Here is a 22,012-nt window from a genome sequence, read left to right on the forward strand (position 1 = left end):
ATTCCTGGGTACCAGCGGTGGTGGGGTCCAATCTCACCAGGCCGGCCACATGGAGCCCCAGGTCCACCGTCCTTGCCTTCACCATTCACGTGGACATTCCATGGGCACCTTGAATGTCGCCCCCAGGCCCCTCACTCCACTGGTCCTCTCCTGCACTCCCCTCCAGAGAACAGCACCCCCTATCTCCCCGCCAGTCCTCTCTCTCCCAGACTCCTGGCTGCCATCCCTTCACCTGAGCCTTGGCCAGGCCTCTGTCACCAGTCCCGGCTTCCAGGGTCTCCCCACCTAATCTACTCTCCCACCTGACAAGAGGGATACATTATGCCCCCCCACCCTCCCTGGAGAGCCCATGACTGATCACCACCTGCAAGGACTCCCATCCAGTCCCTTGACCCTTTCTGCACCACTTGCACACACACATCCACATTCTGGCGCTTGCCCTGCGTGATGCCCAGCACTCTTCCCACCCGCTCTGCTGACTGACAGCTGCTCCTCCAGGGCCAGGTGCCCCCCCTTTGCACACCTGGACCCCTGAAACCCCCCACAAGCAGGCACATGGTGTGAGCGCCACACACAGCCAGGACTGGCTCTCCCCAGGGCAGCTCTGGGGAACAGGCTCTTGCTTCAGAAAGGTGACAGAAGTAGGCTTTAAGGACAAGCCCTAGCACACAGGACGCCTCACTGCTCTCTTCGAGATGCCCCGAGACAGAGGGGCCTGGCAGGGCTCCTGGTGGGACGACAGGGAGCAGGGACACGGGGGTCCCTCGTCAGTGGCAATGAGATCCCCAGTGAGGTGGCTGGGGGGGTGGCCTGGTAGGGGTCGTTTCAGAGAGCCTCAGGGTGCCAAGCCCCTCAGGAAACCCAGTCCCGAGCATCTCTTTACTTGGCTGCAAATGTCCTTTCCCTTGATTACCTCTAAAAATGTCACAGTTCTCAAAGAACTCTCAAGAACTGCTGAATTTTTTGTATTGAGGTGAAATTCAGATAAAATTGGATTACCCACTGTAAAGTGTGCATTTCAGTGGCAGTACATGGCAAGACTCATCCATGTAACAACCCGAATGGCCTTTTCCTGGCTGAATAACATTCCGTCGTGTGGACAGACCACACTTCATTTACTCATTCACTGTTGGAGGACGGTCGGGCTGCTGGCATCTTCTGGCTGTTAGGTAGAATGTTGTTATAAACATGGGTATGCAATGCTAAATGTATCTGACATGAAAATACTTGATTCTGCTTCTAGACCTCTAGACTGTTTTTACAATTACAATATCCTAAAAATCACAGGAAACATTCTTAAAAACATAAAACCCAAAGGAAAAATGGCTGCCCTAAAGACACTGTGCCCATAGCGGGTGGGGTTGAAAACCCCTTTTCCCCAAGAACCCAGCATACGATGGTTGGCAATCATGGGGGTGGTCACGGGAGATCATCGGCAACCCCCCAGGGCGGAGAGTCATGGAGCAGAGCCCCTGTGCAGAGCTCATAGGACCCCTCAGCCATGAAGGGAGCCCCACTTGCAGTGCCCCCAACATTCCCCTGCCTCCACCCAGCACAAAACAAGGAGAAATGGAAGAACTTTTAAAACACTCACTGTAAGAAGGAAAAAAACCTTCCATTCATCTTAACCAACTACTCTACATAAATTACCATAATATGAAACGTTCTATTCTACTTCTGCTTAATCTATTCAGATCAGTAAAAAAAAAAAAAAATCCATTCATTTTTGTCTTCCTCCTTCAAACAATTGAAATGCCCATCAATATATAAGTTTCTTTGCAATCCAACTGTGAAAAGTACAAAAGCAATTGTTTCATCAAATGGGACTCATGTAAACACCAATGACAGCTTTGGTTCCTTCCTGCAGGAAACACACAGCTCAGGACTGAGCTGCTTGCGAATTCTGGGGCCGAACAGACTGGAGTTCATACCTCGCCTGCCCTTGTCCTGGCTGCGAAAGTTACATCTCATGTCTGAGATCTCGTTTGTACAACAGGGAAGAGCAAATGTTAACAACAACCACCCCCAAAACTTAGCGCCTTAGCCAATAGAGCTCCATCCCCCCCGAGCTGTCATTTACACCCAGCCTTGGCCACCACATAGCTCCAGCATCTTCTACAGGATCTCGAGGCTCTGGCCAAGGAATGGGGCTCACTGGCCACAGGAGGAAGGCTTGATAGGTTTGGGGGCCAGACCTGACACAGTGGAACCCAGTGGTGCCCACAAGGGCTAAAACCCGGCCCCCGCTTCTCCCTGGAGAGGCAATGCCGGGAAGCTGGTGAGCACACAGCTGCATCTCAGCCCCAGGAGGGCACAGAGGCGGGTCACTATTACTCATCCTTGTCATTATTTGTGACCAGGCCCAATGGGATGCCTGAGGTGTCCTGAGTCAGGGCCTGTTCCCAGCAACCCAGTACCCAACGTGCCACAGAAAGTGAGGGTGGGGAGGCAGGATGCATCTTTTAGGATAGTTTTACGCTCAGATTGACCTGGAAGTCACCAGAAACCTTAGTGATGGTGGACTCCATAAGATACATGCATGGTCCTGCCTTCAGTCCACACCTGCAAGTGCCGCTGACGTGGACAGCGGTCACTTCCTGAGCCACTCCTATGAGCGCCTGACAGAGATGATCTCCTCAAGTTCCCCACCTCAAATGGGGAAACTGAGGCATAGCACTGGGCAGGAGGGGGTGAGGATTCCCTCCCAGGCCCCAGTGTGGGAGCCTCTGCTGCCCTGTCTGCGGCCTCCACACTGTTTGGATACACATGCCACAGTGGTCAGTCACGACAGGCCAATGAGGCCCAGGAGGTGGCTGCTGCCCACGCACGCCGGGTACCCACTTACCTGAGCTGGGGTCGCTCCCCATCACCCACCTTTGCATGGGCGCATGCAGACCCCTCGGGAGCCGTGGCGGCCCAGTGCCATCAATACCAACGATGGCAGAGGACTACTGAGTCATTCACAGGCTCTTAGATGTGCATCCTCACACATTTAAAAGAAGCCTCTCTGGGGTTCTGGGAATTCCTGGCAGCTTTAGGAGAGGGACTAGTGCATCCTGAAATTACACATGTCTTCTTAAGGTCGAATGTAATTACCCAGCAGGCTTCCCATTCAGAGCGAGGGGCAGCACGCCCACTGCTGGACTCTGAGGCCAGATACCAATTAGGCGACCCTGAAGATCCCCGCCTGTGACCCGCCCACTTAGCAGAAAGCCTATTGGACACTTCCCGTTAGTACACTGCTCTGACCGTAGACTGCAGCCCTAACTGGTGACATCAGAGCTGGCAGAGACATGACACTCACCCCCTGCCAGCCACTCAGCCTCTCCCCGGCCTGCAGACGCCGACGGCACAGCGCTGGTGCAGGAGGCCACACACAGGAACACAGCAGAGCCTGGGAAATGGGACCGAGCCTCTTCGCCAGAGTCACGCCTGCACCACTGGCGGGGTGGACTCCGCAAGCCCCCTGCAGGGCCAGGGGACCTCTGGAGCCCTCCCACGTGCCAGCGGCCTCTCAGTGCTGCTACAGCCTAGGACAGGCTCTCTGGGAGGGGCCCGTGCCTTCCGAATTCAGGGCTGACAGAGATGGGTGTGTGGGCCAGCCAAGCCCGCTGTGACTCAGCACTGCCAAGCCTCTTTCCCAGGACTCCCTGAGCCCCCCTCTGCCCGGCACCTGCTGGCAAAGGGAGCTCGGGCCTGGCACAACCGGCGTGGCCAGGCTTCCCAGAACACTGGCTTCCCAGCAGCTCACCTCAGGGAGAAACAGAGGGAAGCGAGCTACCCCGAGGACAACCTCAGCCGTAGCTGGGTACTCAGACCACATCAGCTGAAAACCAATCTGTCCACAGCCTGATGCACGTTCGCATTAAAACCCCAAGCCCCTGAAATGGTGTCTGCAGCCGGCACCAGGCTCCAACAGGGAAATCGAGGCACACGCCGATGCTGCCCTCCCAGACCCAGAGGTTGCAGGACCCCAGTGGAGGGAAGACCACACGTCTTTCCGGCCTCCACCGCAACATGCCCCCATGCTGCCCTGTGCCTTGGGGTCGGCTGATGCCCCGGTTGTGTTTCTCCAGGCCTCTACAGAGGAGCCCTGAAAGGATGACCGGTCTAGGCAACATCTGTGCACCCTGGGGCCATGCAGACACAAACCCAGGCCTTTCCTGTGGCTCCGTGACCTGCTGGTTTACTACCCGGAGGGCTCCTACCTGCCACTGTTGTCCCACGGTCCAGCCCCCTCTGCCAGGTAGTCAAGGAACAGAGGGCCAGCTCCACGGCCGGGACTAGGTGGCCAGGGACTCTGGAAACCAGGAGGGACCCTGGACAGAGCTCTGGAGCCCCTAGCCCACTGAAGCTGGGGTAAGCCAACAGCCACCAGCAGGAAGTTCCACAAACACCCCATCTGGGCGTACACCCAGGCAGACTTCACAGAGCTCATAGAGTCCTTCCAGAAAGCACACATAACCATCCCATTACTCAGGCTTCTCTTTAAGAATCCTGAATCCTGAATACTGAAAGGTTCCAGATAAACCTTGCCCACTAAAGCACTGTATTTCCAAGGAAAGTTAATGAACCACACCCAGAAGTGGTTTGGGGGTGAGATGAGAGAGCTCACCATGGGGCGCATGGCTGAGCGGGCCAACCCCCATCCAGCTGGACAGCATCGCCTACCCACCCATCAGTTCTTCCTCAAAGATGGAAAGCACAAATTTAACCTGTGCCATCGTAAGGATGCTCTTTGACGGTGGCCAAGACGTCCTGGCTGGGCCTAGTGTGGGACCCCTTCAGCCATGTCACCATCTCACCCCTTAGCACAGTAACTGGGCATCAACAAGAAACTTATAACCCAGCAAGAAACACAAGCATAATAGTTTTCCTTCAAATGAAGACACCAACTATTCCAAAAGGTTTCACCTTTTTGAAGTTAATTACTGGGGTTTCTGGGTGGCTCAGTCGATTAACTATCTGCCTTTGGCTCAGGTCATGATCCCAGGGTCCTGAGATTGAGTCCAGTAACAGGCTCTGGGGCTTCTGCTTCTCCCTCTCCCTCTGCCTGACACTCCCCCTGCTTGTGCTCATGCTCTCGAGCTCTCTCTCAACTAAATAAATAAAATCTTCAAAAAAAAATTTTTTTTAAATTAAGTTAACTCTTTCTTGGAAGGACTTTCCCTAAACAAAAGCCAAAAAAAGCACATCACCAACATCATGAAGGACAGGCTGATAAGCACGCAGCTTTCACCATCCAGGTAATATGGACAAATCTGCCTTAAAGAAACTGCCTTAAAGAAAATAAATGGAAAAATGAGAGATGGGTAATGTCTTTTTAATGTTAAACAAGTGTATTGTACATCAGGTTTTTTTTTTTAGTCAACTGAGGTACTTATTAATGATTCAGATATCAAAAATTTTAAGTGTCAGAATGTTTTAAAGCATTTCTAAGTGCTTTTTTCAACTCCAAGAACAATGAGTATTTTTGGCTTCAGAATATTTTCCACTGCATTGTAATGAACAAGCAGCTCAGTGTTCGGTTTTAAACCAAAGCAAGGATTACATCAAGAATGCAGTTTGAATTGTGCATCTATCTAAATACAAAAGTGGGGGGAAAATCCTAACTGCAGGCCACAGTCTCCCCCAGACACATCCCCCCACAACTAACGCTCACACTTCTGTTCCTCCAGCCCAGAATCTTCCCAGGACTGAGTCTGTGCCCACTTGTGCCCAATGGGTTAAATTAGAATGGTAGGGGAAACAAAATTCAATTCAGAAACCAAGACAAAAGTCTGAGCTTTGCTTGAAAAATGAAAGGCTACTGCGGTGAGACCTAACATATTCTACCCCTTCAAACAATCAAGACATTTAACTCCAAAGACAGATCTCAAATAAGAGACAGCCCAAACTCAAGCTGACGGCAGGGCAGCATGCCATGGCCAGACGCAAAGACCTCAAGTGCAGATGTGTCTTTGAGTCCAAGGGTCAGGGACAAATACCAGACAACACAACCCGAGACGACACAGAGGACCCGATGAACCATGACCCCTCCCTTCCCCTGTAGCTGGATTCTCCATCATGACTCTCTCCCTTGCCCAGGCCAGTCCCGGGACTTTGCCTTGGAAGGGCAGCTGCTTGCCGAAAAGAGAAAACTAAGGGACACCATTCTCAATTCCCGGGCACAACCTCAAGGGCAGTATCATTTTCCACTTTTAAAGACTTTTCCCTAAACTGATACAGGCAGGGCCACTGAAAGTATGCAGTTGTTAATGAAACAGATGGCCCACAATTACTTTTCCTCCCCTTCCAAAAATACGATACAGTTACATGATCCTGGAAGCAAGGCCACTGCAGACCCATACCTGGGAAAGTCATCCCAGAGCCCCTGGACTCCTGACAGAGTGTTTCTGGAAACACCAGAAGGTTACTTGACCTATGGTACATTTCCCCCACCAGCTCTTGCTGGCATACACACTGAAAAAAGAACACTGCGGACCACCCTAGAAATGACCTTTCGGCAGGCAGACTCGATTTTTCCTTAATTGGGGACAAAGGTCACACAAGCAAAATGCCATTCCTTGTCCAGATAACCCGTGCAGAGCCTGCCACCTCCCCAGGCAACCTACAGCAGGATGGCAGGGGGACGGAGACTGGCCTGGGGGGAACTGCAGCCAGGAGCGGTTGGGTGGGAAATGGCAGAGGTCAGGGCGGCCCCATACCACACGCAGACCCGGGGAGCACCAGGGTCGCAGGGACAAGGAGCTGCTACATGACAAGGAGGTTGGGAGCCGGAGGGCGGCTCTTCTCCGGGTGAGGCCAAGGAGGAGCACGGCGCACCGCTGGCATCCTAAACCAACCCAACGCTCCGGAGAACTCTCTAACCCCAAACACGGAACGCACAAACCCCGCAGATCCCTGGGCTCATCCTAGGACCCGGGGCGCCGGTCTCCCGAACAGACCTGCTGCCTCCCCCGACTGGGCGCTCCGAAAGGGCACGGATTTAAAGAAACCCCCACCCTGAGAGACCACCGACGCCGGGGAGGGCGGGGAAGCCGGATCCAGAAAAGCGGTCAGCGCGGGGGCAGCAGCAGGTTCCTCGGATCGGTCAGTGCCACTGCGGCCTCCATGTCCCTAGGTCGTTGGGTGACCCCACCCGAGCGGAATCGCCCCCAGCCAGGACCCCAGCGCTCCCGCCCGCCCCGCTGTGCCGGCCCCCAGCTTGCGGCCGGGACCCTGCGCCCCGCACCGCCGCCCCCAGCCCCGCGCCGGCCACAGCGGACACGAGCCCGGTCCGGCGCGGGGACGCAGCGCCCGCAGTGCGACTGGCGCAGCCAACGAGGCGCGGGGCGCGCCGCCCGGACCCCGACCCCGCGGCCGAGGAAGGCACCCGTCCTGGATTCGAGAGTACGCGGGTGGGCACCGGCCAAGGACAGGGCCGAGGGGCTGATCAGCGCTAGTTCGGGAAGGCAGGTCCGGGGCAGCGGGACCCGGGAAGAGGAAAAATGGGAGTCCCCTCCGAACCTGGGGGAGTGGGGTGAGGGTCTCCTCCGGAGTGCGGCGGGAGGCTGGGAGGCATATTCTGGGCCCAGGATAACGGGGGCGGGCAGAAGAATGAGGGAGCCCTCCGGTGCAGGGAAGAGGGATGGAAAGGTCCCTCCGGGACCCAGGAGAAGTAGCAGGGGTCTGCTTTGAGCTGCGGGCCGGGGACCACAGGATGCGAGCCGGGCGCCACGCAGGACAGGGATGAGCAGGGAGCTGGGCGCGTCCCTGCCGCGGCAGAGGGAAAAGAGCGCCTAGGTCCGCGCGCGAGAGCAGGAGAGTCCAGGACCCCGCCGGGGAAGGGGTGGGACAGGCAGGACCCCGCCGGGGAAGGGGTGGGAGAGGCGGGACCCGCCGCAGGGGTCCCGCGGCCGCGCGTGCGGGTAGCGGAGTGGAGGTCGGGGGTGTCGCGGCAGGCGAGAGAGGGCCAGTCACGCGAGGAGGGGCGGGCGCTCACCTTGGGTTTGTACAGCCACTTTCGGAACCTGTTCATCATCGCCGCGCCGCGCGGACCCGGCCCCGCGGCCCTCGCCTCCGCAGCGCTGCGCCCCGCCCGGCTGCGGCGCGGGGCGGACGCGGGGGCAGGGCCGGGCCGGGGCCCGCGCGGTGCCTGGGCGGCTGGCGCAAGCGGAGCCCGGCGCGGGGCCTGGCGGAGGGTGGCGGACAGGTGCGCGGGGCAGGTGCGCGGCGGGAGATGCTCCGCTAGCGGCGCGCAGGGCGTACCCGCAGCCCCGCAGCAGGCGAACTGGCGGGCGGACAGACCCGAGCACCGGGGCGCCGGCTCCTCGCGGCTCACTGACACCCCGCGCCTCGCCGGCCACCGCGCCGCGCGCCGCACATGCGCCGACGCGCCGCGAGCCCCCTGCCCGCCGGGGGCATCCGAGGCTGCCCAATCCGGCGGCGCCGTGCCGCGCCCAGCCCGAGGCGCGCTCCCCGAGGGCGACACAGCGCTCCTGGGAACGTCGAAAAACTACAAGTCCCGATGGGCATTGCGGGGAGGCGGGTCCCTGGGCGCACCGCCCTTGGCCGCGGAAAGGGCGCTGTGCATTCTGGGGCTTGTAGTCTTTCCGCAGGGAGCGCCGGAGCGTGCAAGCCGGTTGCTAGGTGACGACGTCCAAACTGCGCCCTTGAGCACACTCCCTGTCCCGGCTAGTGGCGGAGGTCCGGGCTGAGCAGGCGTGAAGTGGAGGACCCGCCTGGATTTGTGATACCTGCCGCACCCGCTGGCCCTGCCATCTGCTGTGGCTGCGGGTGGAAGTGGGACGGGAGGTTGGGCGGCCGGAGCGCCCGCCAAGCCGGCCCGCAGGTAGGAGGTGGGAAGGAAGCAGATAGGGAGCCGGTAGGGAGGAGGGCGAGGCGCGTCCCCTCACCACCAGCGCCTCTCTCCAGCAGCTTCCCATGGTCTGCAGGCGGTGCTCATCCTCCTTGCTTCTCCTCTTGCTTTCGCTGACCACCTTTCTGGGCTTCTTCCCAGCTTCTTGATTAAAGTTAACTGTGCTTTTGTTTTCTTTTTAATCGCCACAATAAACGGTGCTTTTTATAAAGATTTTCTACCATATTCACTACTTCCCCCAACCGTGCCCTAATTTGGATCCATAAAGACAATCACCAAAATCTAAGAACCTATTATGTATCAAGCAGAGAGCTAAAAACAAATGTGTTGAATACAAAAAACTTAAATTCCCATTGACAGCTGGAGAAACTGAGGGAGAAGATGCTGCTAGGCTCTTGGCTGTAGGAGAGGGTCCAGATCAAGGACAGCAGTCCCCCAGCAGCTCTGCACTTTCCCCTGACCCCACCCAGCACCTCTCTCTGGGTGTTCTGAAATGTGCAGATTTGGGGTGCAGGAAATGGAAGGAATGTCTCCCTTGGTAGAGAACTTACTCTCTGAGACTCCTGTTATTTATCAGTGGTCCCAGGGCTACGTGCTCAGATGGCTCTGGGTCCCTGAACTCTTTAGTCTGTGAGAGTCAATGAGTCTGGGCACAGGCAGCCTCGGAGATTTCCTTGTGTGCTGGTGGTGGGCCATGTTCATTTTTGAGTGCCTGGTTGATCTTCCCTACTCCCTCCAGCTACTACCGAATCGCTGCTCGCCTAAGGAGCAAACACGCTACCCACCCACCCTGGGTTGCCTCTTACCTTCAGTTCTTCTGCATCTTCTTTCTGGAGCCCACTCTTGTGGGTTCCAGGTCTGATTTTTCACTCTGATCAGATTTTTACCCAACTCCTCCTCCAAAGTTCTTCATCAAAGTCATCGTTGACCCCGATATTGCTAGGTCCAGTGATCAGATCCCCATCTCTTCCTGGAACTGTCAGCAGCAGACAGCCCGGCCGAGTGCTCGCCTCCTGAACATGCCACCTTGCTTGACTGGAACAGATCACACTCCCTGCCTCTCCTCCTGCGGTTGCTCCTTCTCGGTCTTCTTGGCTGGGGTCCCCTCTGTTTCCCAGCCTCCTAACACAAGAGCTCCAGGACTCAGTCCTTGGAAGCTCTTCTCTTCACTCCTTCCCTGGGTGATTTTCCGCAGTCACACAGTCTGATAAAAAACCATTTTCTCAGGGCACCTGGGTGGCTCAGTGGGTTAAAGCCTCTGCCTTCGGCTCGGGTCATGATCTCAGGGTTCTGGGATCGAGCCCCGCATCGGGCTCTCTGCTCAGCGGGGAGCCTGCTTCCTCCTCTCTCTCTGCCTGCCTCTCTGCCTACTTGTGATCTCTGTCTGTCAAATTAATAAATAAATAAATCTTTAAAAAAAAAAAAAAACATTTTCTCCTGACCTTTCCAAAACTTCTATCTCTAGCCTGAACATCACCCTGGGACTGCAGACCCCGTTACCTATTCTTTGCGGGTGGAAGTCTAACAAGTCCCCTTAAACTCAACATGCCCAAATGGACTCTCCATCTTTCCCCTGTAAGACCCGCTCCTCCCCAGCCAGTGCTTCTAGCATGAGAACTTGGGATAGAAACTTGGGTGCCTGTTCTCTATGGTTCTGTCCTTGGCCAACTCGAAGGCTGGGGCTGTTGATGCTGTGCAGAGGCTTCCCCCCTATGCTTCCCAGTTTGAAACTGTGCTTTGGAGGAAGGCTGGCTTCAGGGAAGTGAGTATATCAGTTAAGATTAGGTTCTTAATCTTAAGATTAAGCTAGGGGTGCCTGGGCGGCTCAGTTGGTTAAGCATCGACTCTTGGCTTTGGCTTAGGTCATGATCTTATGGGTTATGGAATAGAGCCCTGCGTCGGGCTCCCGCTCAGTAGGGAGTCTGCTTCTTTCTCCCTCTGCCCCTCCCCTTGCTCATGTTCGCTCTCACTCTCTCTCTCCCTAAAATAAAAAAAATCTTTTAAAACTTTTTAGGGGTACCTGGGCAGCTCAGTAGGTTAAGTGACTGCCTTTGGCTTGGATCATGATCCCAGAGTCCTGGAATCGAGCCCCACATCAGGCTCCCTGCTCTTGGGGAAACTGCTCCCCCCTCTGCCCCTCCCCTGTTCATGTTCTCTGTCTCTCTCTCTCTTAAATAAATAACATCTTTTTAAAATTTTTTAAAGATTAGGGGCGCCTGGGTGGCTCAGTGGGTTAAAGCCTCTGCCTTCGGCTCAGGTCATGATCCCAGGGTCCTGGGATCGAGCCCCGCATCGGGCTCTCTGCTCCGCAGGGAGCCTGCTTCCTCCTCTCTCTCTCTCTCTGCCTGCCTCTCTGCCTACTTGTGATCTCTGTCTGTCAAATAAATAAATTTTAAAAAAATCTTTAAAAATTTTTAAAGATTAGATTCAGCTACATGTAACAAAACCCCCCAAGATCATAGTGGCCCAAATAAGATAATTCATGTTTCCATAAAGGAGGTTAGTGGGGAGGCAATCCTGGAAGATATAGCAGCTACAGAAAGCCACCAGGGACTTGATTCTTCTCTCTTCCTCCTCTGCCGTCTTGAACATGTTTCCTCACAGTCCAGAATGGCTGCCCAAGTTCCTGCCATCACTTCTGAGTCCAGGCAGCAGGATGGGAAAGAGAAAAAGCATGGATGCCTCTGCCTTTTTAGAAAGAATTTCCCGAAATCTCACACCTTCATGGCATACCCAGCTGCCACAGAGGTGGGAGAAAGTCATCTTCCAGCTGGGCAGCAATAAACCCAACTAAAACTTGGTGCTTTGTTACTCAGAAGGAAAGGGGGACTGGAGATTAAAAAGCAACCAGCAGAACCTGCCGTGGGGGTCTGTACTTGGAGCACAAGTCTTCAGAGCATGACTTGGCAAAAATCCTTCAGAGAATTTTACTCAAAATTCTCTGGCTCAAAAGCCAGGGAAAGAATATATATGAATTAATGCACATTTGTTATCTATGGAAATGAAGGCTCTCTAGTGGCTGAGATTGTTGAACCGGTTTGTGTCTGATGGAATTTAAACCTCCTGTAGTCTCATTTCTTTCTATAAAGGATTTGCTAAGAAAAGAGAAGCTTTGGTCCAGCCCACCTTTAAAGTTTCCTTAAATATGAGACAGTCAAGTCTTGATTAGGGGAGTTAAATCTTGAGAATTAAATGCCACTTCCCACACCTCTGGTTTTGCCCCCATTAAAACAAAGCCAAGGAGCTAAAAGCATGTATCAGAATCAGATGACTTTACTACCTGTCTCCCACCCAGACATGTGATCATATTGCCTAAGCTCATAGGCCAACTTCAGTGAGAACGCAAAACTCCAAGGTCTCTTTTCCTGATGTCCACCTTCTTGGTGCAGCGGCTCCTTGCTGGGGTGAGGGTGCAGATCCCCTGGCCCAGGAGCCCTGGGCCTGACAGTGAGCCAGGGACCCCTCTCTCCTCCCCACAACCCCCCACAGACTCCCTTCTGCAGCCACCACCTGGCTCATGCCATCATAGCTTCCAGTTTGTTCTATCCAGGCCTGCTCTGGATTTGGGGGACATCTTAGGTGGTTCCCTTGCTCTTCGTGGACTTGTGTCCTCACCAAAGGGCCCATCGGAGCATGCTTTCTCTGGAATGTTCCAGCTCCAGGACAGGAGGGAGGGCAGGGAAGTCATCCGCCCTGGAGCAGCTCCCCTGCATGCAGACCGCCCACATCAGCTGCCGGAGGGAGGGAGCCCTTTTCTGACTGTTCTTGGTTCCTCCAGGCTGAACTGTGTTCAGAGCAGAGGCAGGATGGTAGGGTCAAGGGCCAGACCCCGTCCAGGGGCAGCGCCCCCAAGTGACAGCCGGGAGAAGGGATAAAAGAAACTGCATCCTTGTTTCTATAAAGACTGACTTTTTACTTGTTGCACTCATTTTCTTGTGAGTTCTGGAATATGTGCATGTTATTTGCCTTTATTACGTTGGCCTGGTGCCTCTTTCACCCAGGAATGGCTCCCCCTGAGATGTTCTCATGAGTCAGGCAGAGAGGCTCAATCCCCAACTCCACAAGGGGTTTGTTCTCATCCACATCTGCTTGCTTAGTAAATCTTGTCATGTCTGTTATCCTCCATTTAAATGAAACAATAAAACTGAACTCTGTTGAACTATAGGATCTGTGGGAGCACAGGTTTAAAAGACACTTATATGATCTTTGGGGAGATCTATCTCTGGGTATCAAAGCCATCTTTCAGATTAAAACTACGAGTACCGGTTAGGGTACTGGACCTTCTGGCACCTTTTTGTGCCCCGTCGTTCACCCCACAGACACGGCTACGGCACTGGCTGGGGACCAGCTCCGGTAAGGGCCAGGACTCAGAGGCGGGAAAGCAGGGTCCTGCTCCAGCTGCTGACAGGGGCGTCACACAAGTTCGGATGAGTTCAGAGAAGGCACAGAGAAGGGACAAGCTGGGGGAGGAGGAAGATGCCACAGCCTCCACAGGGACTGTGTTTGCACCCGGTGTTGTTGGGATGCCTGGGAGCTCACCAGGGAGAGAACAAAGAGTGTTCAAGTTTCGGGAGATACATGTCAGGGGTGTGGGAGCCAGTGAGAAGCCTGGGTGGACAGAGCTGGGGTAAAGCAGGGGAAGCAGGAAGAGGGCTCAGGGTCTGGGATCCTAGGCTAGGAAGGGTCCCCCAGGAACTGAGAACTTGGAGGGATTTGTTCATGATGGCTGTTAGTGGCAGGAGACTCCCCTGACTTAAGACCACTCCTCCCCAAACCTCCCCCCGTTCAGAGGGTAGCACTGCCCCTGTCTGATCTACCAGGGGCCTTGGGTCCTCCTGCCTTTCCCCCACACTGGGCACAGAACCTACTTAATAAAATAAGGTGTTCCTGTGTCCATCAGCTGCATTAGGCGGAGAAAAACCCAATCTTGCTAGGGCAAAGATTGCAAATGGTGGAAATAAATCTCTTTCAGGCCTTCACCAGAGTCAGTGTTTCCTTCATGGCCCCTAAAGCCTGTCACTGCAAGCCAGACCCCAGGAAGTGGTCCCTCAGAGCCAGGACCTGGGCAGACCCCCTCCCTAGAGTCCAGGCCCCACACCAAAAAAAGGAACTGGCTACATGCCCCTCAGTGCCACCTTTGGCTCAGAGATTCCTTCAGGTCGTGCCCAGAACTCGCTCCTTTGGTACTGATCACTCATGTGCACTTTGGGGCAAGACCAGTTGTAGAAATAGGGCTGTGTCACACCAGAGTCCCCCACAGGTCTTGGCCGTTACCTTCAGCAGTTTGCCCTGGTTTCTGTAGGACCATTGGCTGGTCTCAGTGCATTTCCCTGTTTCAAGAGGACTTTCCTAGTCACATACAAGAGAGGGTCCTGCTGGCTTCAGTCCCTGCAAAGCTAGGGCTGGGCCCAGGAGCAGCCCCTGAGGGGACAGCCCCAGGTCAGGCCTGCAGGGCTGGGTGGTGCAGGGGGCCAGGGATGCAGCCAGCAGATGGGAGAGGATGCAGACTGGTCCTGACCTTGACCAGGGCAGTGTCGAAGCCTCTTTCCCTGAGCACTCAGTAAAACCCACTCAGAACCGTGCCAGGTGCAGGGCTCCTACTGGAGCCCCATGTGCTGGGTTCTGATGTCCTTGGCCTGCCACCTGCTGTCACCTTCCTAGAAATTCTCTTGCTTTCTGGTCCCTTGTCTGCCCCTACAGGGAAGGGTGTGGGGCCTTGCCTGTCTGCACATGCCATCCTTCTGTCCAGGTCAGAGATGGATTCCCTGCTGGGGAATCTGAGGCCACTCCAAACTCCTGTCCCTTCCGAGGCCACCTGTTCTCTCCCTCGGTGACAAAAGGCACTTGAGAGCCCCGTCTACCAGGAACCAACCCATCCTTCCTTTCTGGAACATCTTCTCTCTTGATTCCCCTCTTCTCTTTCTGGAGTGCCTGTTAATTGGCACTTGGACTTTTTAGAGAGGTTCTCTGGTTTTCTGTGTGCTTTTCTCCTACTTTCTGTATCTTCATCTTTTTTTTTTTTAAGATTTTGTTTATTCAGGGGCACCTGGGTGGCTCAGTGGGTTAAGCCTCTGCCTTCGGCTCAGGTCATGATCTTAGGGTCCTGGGATCGAGCCCCACATTGGGCTCTCTGCTCAGCAGGGGGCCTGCCTCCCCCTCCCCCTCTGCCTGCCTCTCTGCCTACTTGTGATCTCTGTCTGTCGAATAAATAAATAAAATCTTTTTAAAAAAATATTTTGTTTATTCATTAGAGAGATCGAGAGAATGCACAAGTGTGGGGGAAAGGCAGAGGGAAAAGCAGACTCCCTGCAGAGCAGGGAGCCCAACATGGGGCTCAATCCCAGGACCCCAGGATCACGACCAGAACCAAAGGCAGAGGCTTAACCAACTGAGCCCTCCAGGGCCCCTGGACTTCATTTTTTTTTTTGCTCTCTGGGAGATTTTCTCAACTTTACCTTCCGCCCCTTGTATTTACATCTTTAGTTCTGCTGCCATATTTTCATTTGCAAGAACTCCATTTTCCGCCGTGGCTCCTCGTTCCTCAGATCCCATATGGCTTGTCTTTGGGAGGGGGTGTGCTTGAACCTGGGCTTGAACTCTGTTTCTCCTCTTGCTGGCTTGCTTCAGTGTTTCGTGTCAGAGGTTCTCTGAGGCGTCCAGTGGTATTTGGTCCTCACTCTCCTTAAAGCGCTGGGGGACTCAGCCAGTAGCCACATCGGCTGAGATAGGCCGTCTCCCTGGGGACCCTAGTGACAGTTTCTTTTCTGCCCTGTCTCCCCTGGGGGGCCTCGGCTGGGGGCTGCTATCTAGAGCCATCCCAAGTTGTTGGGGGTGAAACAGAGGTGCCTCCATGGTCCCCAGGGCACTAGCAGCCTGGCTTTGCCAACAGCAGGTGCCTGGGGAGGCGGCGGGTGGGGAGGGAGCCCCTGCTGGGCCTGTCCACCCCCATCCAAGGACAATTTGGGGGTTGCCTGTTAGAACTGGTTCCTGGGGTCCCAGGCCCACCCCAAACAGCTTCTCCAAGTCTCCCAGAGAGGGTCTCTGGGCAAACCGGTCTCCTGGAGGTAGTATGTTTCTGGAATGTTCAGTGCCCATACCAGGTCTGGCTACTTACCAACTGTGCATTCTCTCTAGGCACTGGGTCCTTTGTCTTTAAAGTGGGGGTGTTGACTCTGGTGACCCGAGGACTCTTTTTGCTCCAGCCTTTTGGGATTAGGTTACCCACCCCTCTGGGCAAGGCCTGCTGCCTAGACAGTCACTGGACCCCATCTGGGCTGAGAGATGCTCAGAGCTCCCCCTACTCCCAGGGGTCGTCCCTACCTTTGCACAGTTGTGGGCCATGGGGCCACATGGGGTGCCTGGGAGTCTCCAGGGGCTGTGGGTGAGGGCTCCCCAAAGCTAGCCTGGGCCCTGCGAGTAGCAGAGGCCTGCAGGGACGCAGTCCTGGAAGTGGGCCGAGATCACCCAGCTGAGGTCCCTCTCTCCCTATAACACACCTCACTGTGAGAGGCACCAGGCTCCCCAGGGATGGCCGTCTGTGGATAAGGGGTCTGTGGCTGCCTTTGCCACCTGCTGAGGCTGTGGAGCATGTGACCTGGAGTGGTTTGCTTTTAGGGTCCTGCCCTGGGAAGATGGCCTACTATGGAAAATGCATTGAAACTGTCATTGAGCAATTGAACAAATTTCAGCCTGAGAAGGACAGTCCTGAACAGTTCCTGGAGGCGACGTCCACAGCCCTACAGGTAGGGCCAGAAGGCAGCTCGGGGCTTGCTGGGAGGCGTGCCCATGACACCTGTCACGAAGCTAGTTACTTTCTAGCAAAACAACATCAAATTCCTTCCTCACAGCTGCTTCCCTTCCGACCTGGGGAGAGGCCTTGGGCACAGCTCCTGGGTGTGCTCAGTGTCACTGTAGGCCATAATGGTGACCCTTCAGGGGCGGGTCACCATGTGTGACCTCAAGAGGCACTCTTGGCGATCAGAATGTCACCCCAGTCTTGTGAAAAGAAATAAGGCCACCGCGACCCAGGACATGCCTGCGCGGTACCATCCCAAACCAAAAATAGGGAAGAGTCAGCTTGAATGGACCACCACTCTGAGAGAGGCGTCCTTCCTGGGGCAGCTCTGCACAGACAGCGAGTGGGCTGACTGGCCTCCCGCAGAGCAGCGAGGCCCAAAGGAGCCCCCCCACCCCGCTCCTTCCTCTTGTGACCCACACCTAGAAGAAACAAGGGACCTTCCCCTTGGCAACTCAGCTCTGTCCCCATGCCCCAGGATGGTCCCTGTCCTTTTCTGCCCCAACTGCAGCCCACCCCTATTTCCATCATGTACAGAGACCACTCAGCGGGATCCCAGGATGGGAGCGGTGTGGCTCTAGCCCCTCCTGCCCCCTCAGCAGCCCTTGGAGTCCTCGCTGGGATCAAGGTCTCTGGCCTTGTGTCTGCCGGCCATCTGTCGAGGGCAGAGCCCAGGGAGCAGGAGTGTGCATTGCGGGGGGACCTGCCTTCAGGACTTTGGGAACATGGGTCCCATTGGAAAATCTGTGGGATAGCCCACCACCCACCACCCGCCATCACCATCCAGCATCGAGAACAACTGCACCTGCAGCGGCTTGAAGGTGGGCTGGGCTATGGTGTGAACGCCACAAACTTCTGCGAGTTTGCCTCTGATTGCTTTACCAGGGCCCTTGGGAGCTATTCAGTGCCCACCCCCTGGGGGACAGCTGTGACAAGGCCCCGCCTCCACCACCCCCCACCTGCTCAGTTGCAGCCTTTGCCGGGCCCCAGGCCACAGGCGGACTCCCTTTCCCTTGGGGTGTGTTGGGGGATTCTCCTCCTTCATGGGCTGCCTGTGGTATGGCAGCCTGAAAACGCAGAGGCAGGATGGGGTGGGTGGGCACTGACAGCTGAAGGGTCTGGAGCCCTGGGCGGTATGCACACAAAAAGGCTGGAGGGGTTCCGGCAACCAGAGCCTCTCCCACAGGAAAAAGCTTGGGACTCGGCTGACCCAGGGCCTGTTCCCAGTGTCACTCAGGAGAGGACCAGGCAGGACTTGGGGAACACTCCTCCCCCCAGGCCCCTGCACCCCTCTTTTGAGGTCTTGCCCTCAGAGCCTAGGTGTGGTGGGGAGGTGGCCAGGCCACAATGCTCCGGCCCCAGGAGTAACTGGCCTCCCCAGCGCCTGCTTGCAGCCTGGCCCCTTAGGCTGCTCCAGGGCACGGCTGAGCCTCTGACTGCCACGGGTCTTTCCCAGCAGCCATGACTGCTGTTAGTCTTCTTGTCCTAAAAGGAAGACCTCCCTTGAGGGTCTCACCTTCCACTTCTGAGAAGGCTCCTTGGTGTCCCTGCTGTGTCTGAAGCTCCCCTGCCTGCACCCCTCCAAAACTTTCCCCCACTGCTCAGCACAAACAGTGGAGTTACTGTCTTTATTTCTAAATAACAACCGTTACAGAAAGTTGGGTTTGTTACAACAAATAGTGTGGGGCGTTTTTCCCCACAACCAACAGATTATTATGGGCAAGCTCCGCGTGATGCCCCCCACCCTGCTCTGTGTGCATTTCTGTGGGGAAGGGAGATCAGCACAGCGTCCGCGCCCCGGAGAGCCGCCCGGGATCTCTGCGATGGGCACCGATGCTCACACTAGGCAGAGAGGCAACTGGGCCCCCAGATCCTTTCAAATGTCCACCTCGAGTCCAGGCAGCTGGGACAACACACTCTTGTCTCCAGCTGTCAGAAAATTGGTGCGATCTGCTGCTTTTGTTGGACCAAAGCTCAAGACTGCCACCTGACAGAGAATGACCTGGCATGTAAACGGGCCAGCAGTCCGGGGAAAGGGCAGGTTTCTTGGTTCAAAAAAGATAAGTTGCAGTCCTAACCACTGGTTACCTGTGAATGTGACCTCACTGAGAAACACCATCTTTACAGATATCATTAAGAATCTCAAGATAAGATCATCCTTGATTCAGGGTGAGCCCCAAATCCAGCGACTAGCATCCTTGTAAGAAGAGGGAAATCTAGGGGCGCCTGTGTGGCTCAGTGGGTTAAAGCCTCTGCCTTTGGCTCAGGTCATGATCCCAGGGTCCTGGGATCAAGCCCCGCATCCGCATCCGGCTCTCCCCTCAGCAGGGAGGCTGCTTCCTCCTCTCTCTCCTGCCTCTCTGCCAACTTGTGATCTCTGTCTGTCAAATAAATAAATAAAAATCTAAAAAAAAAAAAAAAAGAAGAAGAGGGAAATCTGGGCACAGACGCAGAGACACAAGGAAGAAGTCCATGTAACCTCAGAGGCAGAGTTTAGTGATACATCTATGAGCTATGGATACTGGGACGGTTGAAACCACCCACAGCAGGGGAGAAACACGGCATGGACTCTCCCTCTGGTCCCCAAGAAGGGACCGACCTCCCAACATCTCACTTTTGGAATTCTGTCATTCCTATTGTTTTCAGCTGCAAAGTGGGTGGCAATTTGTTAAGCAGCCCCAGGACATTTGCACAGACAGGGAGCCTGCTGAGGGATGCCAAGGACATAGGGGCCAGGTTGGCACACTCAGGGTGGCTGCCGGAATGCTGGGCTCTGGGGACCAGGTGGAGAGGAGCGCACCTGAGGTGGTCAGATGGAGCCTGGCTGGAAGGGTAGGGAAAGGTCCAGGGACTTGTGGGCTGGGGGAAGGGTGCACTGACTTCCTCTCTGCAGATCGATCTATAGATCACACAGGGATCCGTCACCGCTTCACACATGTGGTGCTGAGACATGGGGCTGAGCCTGTCCAGGCACCAGTCTCCAGAGTGGCCTGAGAGCGATATGGAGGAACCAGCTGGAGCTGGAGAAGGGAAGCAGGGACTGGTGGGGACAAGGGTGATGGTGCCAGCAACCAGGCATGCTGCCAGCAGGTGTCCTGCGCTGGCCAGAAAGCCTGGTTCTCCTGTGCTCCCTGGACAGGCCCTCAGGGTGGGACGGGAATGAGGAAGAGCTCCTCCCTCCACCCTCTGCCCGCCCTGTGCTCCCAGCTCTGACCCCCCCAATGTTAATGTCACTTGGGAACGGGCATCATTAGAGCACCACGATGGTGGGTGGACTTGAAAGTTTCCTGTAGGGGGATGGATGCTGGGGGGCGGTACTCTCTAGGTCTTGCCTTGAGCTATTCCATCCCCTCCTGCACACTCCCAGAACCCCACATGGCCAGCTGGCATGACGGCTGGGCCACCAGCCTGGACAGGTGGGCATAGGAAACTCCAGAGAGTCAACCTGGGCCTTCGGGACACAGGTGGGGGCATGCTGGGCAGAGCAGACAGCATGGGGCCTCCACAGAGCCCATGAGGTCTCAGCAGCCTCCAACAAGGGTCTGGCTTTGAGAGTGAGCACCTGAGGGGTGGGAGGTTGCAGAGAATGGGGATCCGCTGGGCAGAGGGGTCTGCATGAGCCAGGGACAGCGGAATCCTGACCTGTGGCAGGTGCTATGTGGGTGCGGTGGCCCAGTGGGGCCTGAGTGCATAGAAGCTTGGACCCCGGGGCCATCGTGGCAGCCGGTGGGCAAGGACAGACAGGCAGGTGAGTCCTGAGCAGGAGAAGGGAAAGGTCAACACAGGGCTGGCAATAGAGGCACTGGACAGCTGTTCAGTCTGACAGTGCAGGGGTGAGGTGGGGCAGGGAGAGGCCCAGCTGAGCACCCAGCCCAGCACCCCCAGCCAGGGAGAGAGGTGCTGGGGAGGGTAGCAAGGGGAAGGGGAGGAAGCTCATGCAGGAAGGTAGGGGGGAAGGCAGGGGCCAGGGGCCTGAAATCACCAGCCGTGTCCTTGCCGGGGAGGCAGCAGGTGCCAGAGGCCACGTCCCAGAACGCAGTTCTCATTCTTCTGGTCGGTAGCTTCACAGGAGGCCTGGGCTCAGGAAATCATTTTTGTTTGAGTTTCAGTGCCTCCTTTATTGACATCAAATATCCAAAACCCAAAAGGTCCAAAATTGTATCCATTGGTGAGGGAAGGTTCTCCCTCCCCAACTGGCCCTCCTGGGAGACAAGCAGAGACCAGTATCCTGCAGTTCCTTCCAGAGACCGTGAAGGCCTCTCTCGCAGAGACACTACATGTGTCAAAAATTACATCTACATGGTATCTTTTACATATAAAAAACAGTATCACTTTTGTATAAAATTTTCGGACAGTTTTAGCCGTTGGTAGCCCCTGGTCCCACAGTCCTGCACTTGGCCGTTGGCCCTGAAGCTTCCCCGGGAGCTTGTTCCGTGTGTGTGGATGCAAGAACATCCTCCTGCCGGTTGTGACCATCACGCAGCCATCTCCGGCCGATGGGCTTGGAGGTCCTTTCTGGTATTTCAGGGTGAGAAGCACCACGGGGCTGACGGGTGTGCCTGGGCCTCTGCAGCTGGGGTCATGTCCCAGAAGAGGCAGCTTCTCCATGAGAGAGAGTGGGCCCTGGTGAGCTCTCTAGACACAGCCAGCTGACCGTGTCCTCTGCAGGCAGGGAATGTCTGTTCCCCTCCAGCCCGGTTTACACACTGCGCTGGCAGCTGGTTTCATTGTTGCCAAATAGGTGGGAAAGGGGCTCAGGGTAGTTCTAATCAACATCTCTCTTATTTCAGTTTTGAAACAGTATGTGTTTCTGTGTCTGAACTATCTGCTTGAACATGTATCTTTTGGGAAACAGTGTTGGACTATGAGACAATCCTGGAAAGCAATGGCTTGAAGAAATTAGAGGTATCTTTGCTCACGTAGGAAGCAGTCTGCAGACAGGCAGTCTAGGGTGGGCTCAGCGGCTCCCTGGTGCCATTAGGAATGCGTTCTCCTTCCTCTCTGCTTGGCGCTCCTTAGAATGTACCTCTATCTTGCAGTCACAAAACACCTGCCCTGCCTCCAGCATTGCATCCATATCCCAGGTAAGAAGAGGAGAGAGGCAAACAGCACAAGGCAGGTGCCAGGTGAATCTGCCTAAGTTTCTAAGAGCCTTCTTGGAGGCTACACCGGGCAATCTGCCATTAAATCTCATTGATTAAAGCCCTTTATTACATGGCTCCATCAGCAGGGGGCTGGAAAAAATTTGGGCTGAGCACACCATCCGCAATGAGATAGCATTCTTCTACTGGACAGCAGAAAGGGAGAAGGGGTTGTGCCGACATCGGGCAGCCCCAACGTTCTCGCTCTGCTCTTCT

At 55.4% G+C, this 22,012-nt stretch overlaps 2 protein-coding genes across 5 annotated transcripts in view; one reads left to right on the forward strand and one right to left on the reverse strand.

Moving 5' to 3' along the window:
- ZFYVE28 (zinc finger FYVE-type containing 28) overlaps positions 1–8,023 on the reverse strand; it is a gene marked incomplete at its 5' end in the record, with an annotated part of 106,648 nt that extends 98,625 nt beyond the window's left edge. For all 4 annotated transcript variants that reach the window (XM_080797346.1, XM_080797345.1, XM_080797343.1 and 1 more), the window contains one exon: positions 7,985–8,023. In XM_080797346.1, the coding sequence (XP_080653472.1) occupies positions 7,985–8,023 (39 nt within the window). The remainder of the gene's footprint in view (positions 1–7,984) is intronic.
- An 8,468-nt stretch (positions 8,024–16,491) lies between these two features.
- CFAP99 (cilia and flagella associated protein 99) overlaps positions 16,492–22,012 on the forward strand; it is a gene marked incomplete at both ends in the record, with an annotated part of 28,561 nt that continues 23,040 nt past the window's right edge. Inside the window, one exon of the mRNA XM_080796347.1 lies at positions 16,492–16,602. Within this exon, the coding sequence (XP_080652473.1) occupies positions 16,492–16,602 (111 nt within the window). The remainder of the gene's footprint in view (positions 16,603–22,012) is intronic.

The sequence above is a fragment of the Martes martes genome (genome assembly GCF_963455335.1).
Source record: "Martes martes genome assembly, chromosome: 2".
Taxonomy (NCBI): Eukaryota; Metazoa; Chordata; class Mammalia; order Carnivora; family Mustelidae; genus Martes; species Martes martes.